This window comes from Schistocerca serialis, chromosome 7, assembly GCF_023864345.2.
Source record: "Schistocerca serialis cubense isolate TAMUIC-IGC-003099 chromosome 7, iqSchSeri2.2, whole genome shotgun sequence".
Taxonomy (NCBI): Eukaryota; Metazoa; Arthropoda; class Insecta; order Orthoptera; family Acrididae; genus Schistocerca; species Schistocerca serialis.
Window position 1 is genome coordinate 278,543,164 of NC_064644.1, and position 6,000 is coordinate 278,549,163.

Consider the following 6,000-nt stretch of genomic DNA (forward strand, 5'->3'; position numbering starts at 1 on the left):
CCTCCCTCCCGCCCTTTATTCCTGCTCTCCCCGCCGTTATCAACATTACCGCATAACTAAACCTTAGAATTATAGAGAATATATTTGAATAAATTTATTTTTAAAATGAAGAAAGATGAATGATATTTAGATTATGTAGGGGTTTCATTAAACTACAAACTAATAGAGAATAAGATAATGAGTTCATCTTACTTCTAACAAGCTTCATTTTAGAATGAGATTCTCAGCGCTTTGTGAGTGTTACCTACGACTCCATTTCAGAAAAGGAACTTGGCGATCTACATTGAGAGTAGACACTTTGTAATCTTCCCCCTCCTTCCTTGTTCCATCTATTGTACACATTAAATAATGTCAACGTAATTAATAAGCACAGTCTTTTATGAAGATTGACTTTCAAGTTCATAAGCTTGTCATGCTAAGATGGCTCCAGTTTTTCTTATCTAGGGGTCTGATTCCTGAAGCTGAAAATCTAACATCAGGTCCTGGCGGTTGGGCTGAATAAATAAATTTGAAGATTGTTGGCGTAGACTTTTGTACGTAAATATATTTTCGACTGATTTTCTCACATTTTAATGTATATTACAATATTCTGATTTTTCGCATTAAAAAAGTCGAAATGCATCGTTCGCATCTATTACATAAAAATACGTCCTATCACAGCAGAGGCAAGCTTACGACTACTGAATTTTGCGGAAATAATAAGATTCCAAAGGATTTTCCATTTTTCTTAACAAATGAATTCCTATTAGTTTTCGTTGCGTTATTAATTTCTGTTATTATTTCATAAATGTCTCCGGAAATAAACATAGTAAACAGTACTCGATTGCGTAATTAATAATGGAAATTTTAAGTGTGCAATTAATTCATAATTTCAAATGTTTCAAAAAATATTTTCAGCTGTACATTCAGAACTAGTACTTATCGATTATAACAATGAAACTAAAATATATTTTATAAAGTAATTCCTTTTCATAAAAGTGTAAAAAATTATATGAAAGTTTTCAGAAAAGCAAGTGAGATAATATTGACCTGTCCAAAATTCGAAAAATAATAGTGGAATCGACAACTACTGTTGAGGAAAAGTAACGGTAGAGCAGGATGTCCCATTACAACGTCTTACGAAAAATGCTTCATCTACATCACTTCTCTCCATAGCGATGCTTGTTTCATCCGGATCCTGCACTCCCACTTAAAATCAACCAAATTAAAATGTGTGCTGCATAAGGCCTACTTTATGTGAATCACTTGGTTGCTGGACGCCTTACTTCTGAAACGGCAGAAGTAGGCAAACTTGAGGCTGCCAATGGTTTTTGTCTGATCATTGCTACTACTAATAACTACAACAACAATAAGAAGAAGAAGAAGAAGAATGTGATGTCGACCCTACAGCAAGGTAGTAGCCGCTACGTAGTTACTACTGTGTCGTGCTGTAAATTATTTCGTTTATTGTTGGTAAGTGAATAATGAAGCAACTATGGTCCATTGCGGGAATCATAGCGGACAGTCAAATGAAAACGAGACAGATCAAAAATGTAAGTAACTGTTAATTATTTCAAAAGTAGTCACTATAGCACACTTACTGCACTGTTGACACTCATATCCCACGGTGACACAAGACGGTCAATGCCTTCAAGGAATCATGGTCCCAACCAGGCGGGCACTTCTTCACCCGAAGCAAATTGACGGCCGCTAATGTGTTTGTTCTAGGCACCAGAAATATGGAAACCAGCTGGGCTGTACGGAGAATGTGTAAGAGCTTCCCAGCGGAACTTCAGCAGCGCAGTCGAAACAACAGGCAAGCCTGTTCCGGGGAGGCCTGAGGACCTTTTTCTTTGACTGCAAGTGCTGCCGCTGCTCATGTGCTTTCTGGTCCAAGGCAGCACAATTAACACGGTACGTGGGAACTACGCAACTATTGAAGCTGCCCATCAAGTGCAAACGCCCAGCAATGTTGACGGACAGCATAATTTTGTTGTAGGATAAAGCCCGCCCACGTTGTGCCGAAGTTGTTTCGACTATGCTGCAGAAGTTTCGCCGGGAAGCCCTTATACACCCTTCACAGAGTTCCGTGTACTTACAACACGGAGAAGACATTTTTGTGAGATAGTTAAGCATATGTGATGCACCACGCTCATAGATAAATGATACAAAGTATGCTTCCGACTGTAATCTCCACAAATTAGGCATGCGTTAACGCTAGCACGGCACAGTGTCCATAATTCGAGGCGAACGGGACCGGGACAATCTCGAACTGTCGAAGAATATCAGACAATCGAGATTTATGTGGCAAAAGAAATAAAACGATGTTCGTAAGAATGAACTACATGAACGACGCCTGACTGGCTTTTTTCTCAAACTCCCACTTTTTTATGTACTTTCGGTTGAGGGATTCTTCAGAGGATTTCTTTGAAGAAAACTGTTCGAATTTAAGGCGGTTCCTTGGCTAGACACCAACGGTAACTCCGTCGACTCCATATTCGAGAGTAATTTTTTATTGTTGCTCCTCTGTTAAGTCGTTTCAGTGTTTCTAACTTATTATTCAAAGGCTCAAATTTGCTTTTTTTGTTGCAGCAGTCATTTTTAGGTGCACAAGCAAAACAGTCAGCAAACAAAAAAAGCCTAACATTGTACGTTACCGATAATGACAAACCTAAAACACGACTTTCAACAAAAGGTGTGCTTATGTAAACAAAAACAGGGAGAACGGTATGTGTGGTGGCATTGAACAGGTGCTGTGTCTTCAACGGTTATGGGACACGGATCGAGGGTCAATACGCCGAACAGTAATTTTTTTCTGTTTTTGTAAATGGCTCGGATTTATGGGGCACTCGTTAGCCCGAAAATCGAAACATCGAGACTCCACTGTATTTGAAAAAATGTTATTAATGGTGACTTATGTAATCAATATTACATTCTTACGAAATGATGATGACAGTAATGAACTTTTAAAAATGATTTAGTATAGTTACATGTTTCCACCCCTCACAAATTTACATTTTGCCCCTTAGGGTGTAATTATCCCCAGGTTGGGAATCGCTATTGCGGACAAACAGCAAAAGATAGGTATAATCACTATGGGACTGAATACCTGTGGTTATCTGTCCCCTAGACTTAGAACCTGCCCGAGGCAGGATTCGAACCTGCGACCGTAGAAGCTGCGTGGATCTGGACTGAAGCGCCTAGAACCGCTCGGCCACAGCGGCCGGCAACAAAACATCATAGTCTCAAAACCACGTGACTAGCCCGATTTGAAGTCGAGAACATGCGCAGTAGGCTATGCTCACTCCTTAGGTGTACAGGATGGTCCATTGATCGTGACCAGGCCAAATGTCTCACGAAATAAGCGTGAAACGAAAAAACTACAAAGAACGAAAAATGTCTAGCTTGAAGGGGGAAACCAGATGGCGCTGTGGTTGGCCCGCTAGATGGCGCTGCCATAGGTAAAACGGATATCAACTGCGTTTTTTTTAATAGGAACCCCCATTTTTTATTACAACATAACAAGATGCGTCAGCGCATTGTCAATGCATGTGCGAACATTACGGATGGCGAACTACTCGCTGTTGAGAGGGATGTCGTTTCACGTATTGCCAAATGCATTGAGGTTGACGGGCATCATTTTGAGCATTTATTGCATTAATGTGGTATTTACAGGTAATCACGCTGTAACAGCATGCGTTCTCAGAAATGATAAGTTCACAAAAGAACATGTATCACATTGGAACAACCGAAATAAAATGTTCAAACGTACCTACGTTCTGTATTTTAATTTAAAAAACTTATCTGTTACCAACTGTTCGTCTAAAACTGTGAGCCGTATGTTTGTGACTATTACAGCGCCATCTATCACAAAAAAATGTGGTCCAACTAAAACATTCGTATTTATTTACGTACTACACGAATATGTCATCAAAAGGGTGGTTACTATTTAAAAAAAAAAAACGCAGTTGATATCCGTTTGACCTATGGCAGCGCCCTCTAGCGGGCCAACCATAGCGCCATCTGGTTTCCCCCTTCAAGCTAGACAAGTTTCGTTATTTGTAGTTTTTTCGTTTGACGCTTATTTCATGAGATATTTGGCCCGGTCACGAGCAATGGACCACCCTGTACACATTCTATGACAAATATAGACTGGACAAAAGCGAGTGTGTCGTTGTTTAGAAGATGCTCTCTTTCTGTCTCTGCTGTAAGTAAGCACTAAAGATACAAAAACTATAGATATTCCTATCAAGAAAGACTAAGGTGTAATTTAACATAATAACAAAAAAAAGTCATTACGACGGATTTCCACTTCCGAATTTCCTATCCTGTTGAGGCAGTCCTCAACAGAATTCCAAAAAATTCCAGATTTCCAAAAAAATTCCAGAATTCCAAAAAAATTTTATTACATTTAGTAACAGTAATTATCTCCTCCCACACAGTTGGTAATGCTATGCAGAGCCTGTATAGAGATGTGTATGTAGGTAAGCAAGTACTGATATTGCTTCCTCAGAGACACCGCCGTAATAACGCCTGTTGCTGCCTGTGTGGAGCATTCAGGTAGGCTGGCCGATGTAGCGGCAACGCATTTGGGCGCGCCACGGCCCAGCGGGGTTCTGCTACAAGTTGGCAAGTGGCGCGCAGGCGGCGGGCGGACTTCTTGCGGTAGAGCGAGCCGACAAACGGGCGCGCCGCCGTGTTTACGAGACGGCAGCAATTACTGCGGCGCGCCCGCCGCGCTGCTGGCTGATGAGTGGGGGGACGCTGGCTGGCTGGCTGGCCGGCCACACCAGGGCGGCAGGGCGACCGCCTGTCCCGCACAGCTCACTGTTACTGCCGGCCCTACACACAGCGTCTAATTATTATCGTGAGACAGCCTGGCTCTAAGGGTGAAACAAAAACCGGCAAAAAAAGGGGGGGGGGGGGGGGAAGCAAGTGTCTTGCCAAAAGCAGTTGCAGAAGTGCTAGTTTCAAATACTAATCTTTGGCCGCTGAAAGTGTAAGTGTACTGTCATATCGCTGGTTTAGTTATGGAGTATCTTTGAGGGCAGCCGCGTCTAGTCCATACACTTACTAAATAAAAACTAGACAGCGCATTAGCGCTAGTGTCGCGTCCCCACATTGAACGTGATACAAGCCCCATTTGCAGGGAAACAGTGCGTAAACATGGTTCGTTCGTGTGCTGCTTTTAATTGTAACAGTAAGAACGGAAGCAAAGGCGAAGACGAAAACAATATTGCATTTCACAGGTCTGGTTGTTTGTTACTTTGTACTACTTGTATATAGTATTTTCATGGAGAAATAATATATCATGAGCGTTTGTTTTTGTTTAGGTTTCCCCCTTACAAATGATTTTATAAATCGGAAATGGATAGCTGCTACTCAGAGAGAGGACTTCCAACCGACAGGAAATCATTTGCTGTGCTCTCTTCATTTTGAAGAGAATTGTTACATGGAAAATTATGTAAATAGACTTCAACTGAAGGACGATGCTATACCGTCAGTATTTGGATTTGCAACTCATTTGAAAAAGGTACAGTGTCCTGGAAATCGTGCAATATAGGCGTATATTAAATAGTGTGGAAATACTGTCTGTGTGTATAATTTTGAACGTTCCTTTTCCAGGTTACCAAGGCAAGGAAACCTCCAAAGCCAAAGCCAAGAAATGTTGAGACAGCAGAAAACGTGTGTGTGGATGTGCACGTTTCTGGTTACACTGTAGACCACAATTATTCATTTCCATCAAGTCCAAGTAAGCCGAAGTAAAAGTTCGAAAAAATTGAAGAAAGGAAGGAAGCAAAAATTGGGCAATATAAGTTAAATACAGTGAACAAAAAGTGCAAAAGACAGACGCAGAAGATTTGCAAATTAGCAAATATTTTAGAAGAACTAAATGCTAAAATTTTAGTAAACGATAAGGTAATCTCGCTTATTAACGCTACTCACAGTGAGATGTTTTTGGAGATGGCCATTACAATGTTGTATGATGTAAATGTCAGTGAGTTAACTGTTACTTGTGAT

At 40.9% G+C, this 6,000-nt stretch overlaps 1 protein-coding gene across 1 annotated transcript in view; it reads left to right on the forward strand.

The window, feature by feature from the left end:
- LOC126413017 (uncharacterized) overlaps positions 1 to 4,838 on the forward strand; it is a 78,011-nt gene extending 73,173 nt beyond the window's left edge. The window contains exon 3 of the mRNA XM_050082910.1: positions 4,493 to 4,838. Within this exon, the coding sequence (XP_049938867.1) occupies positions 4,493 to 4,838 (346 nt within the window). The remainder of the gene's footprint in view (positions 1 to 4,492) is intronic.
- Positions 4,839 to 6,000: the final 1,162 nt, after the last annotated feature.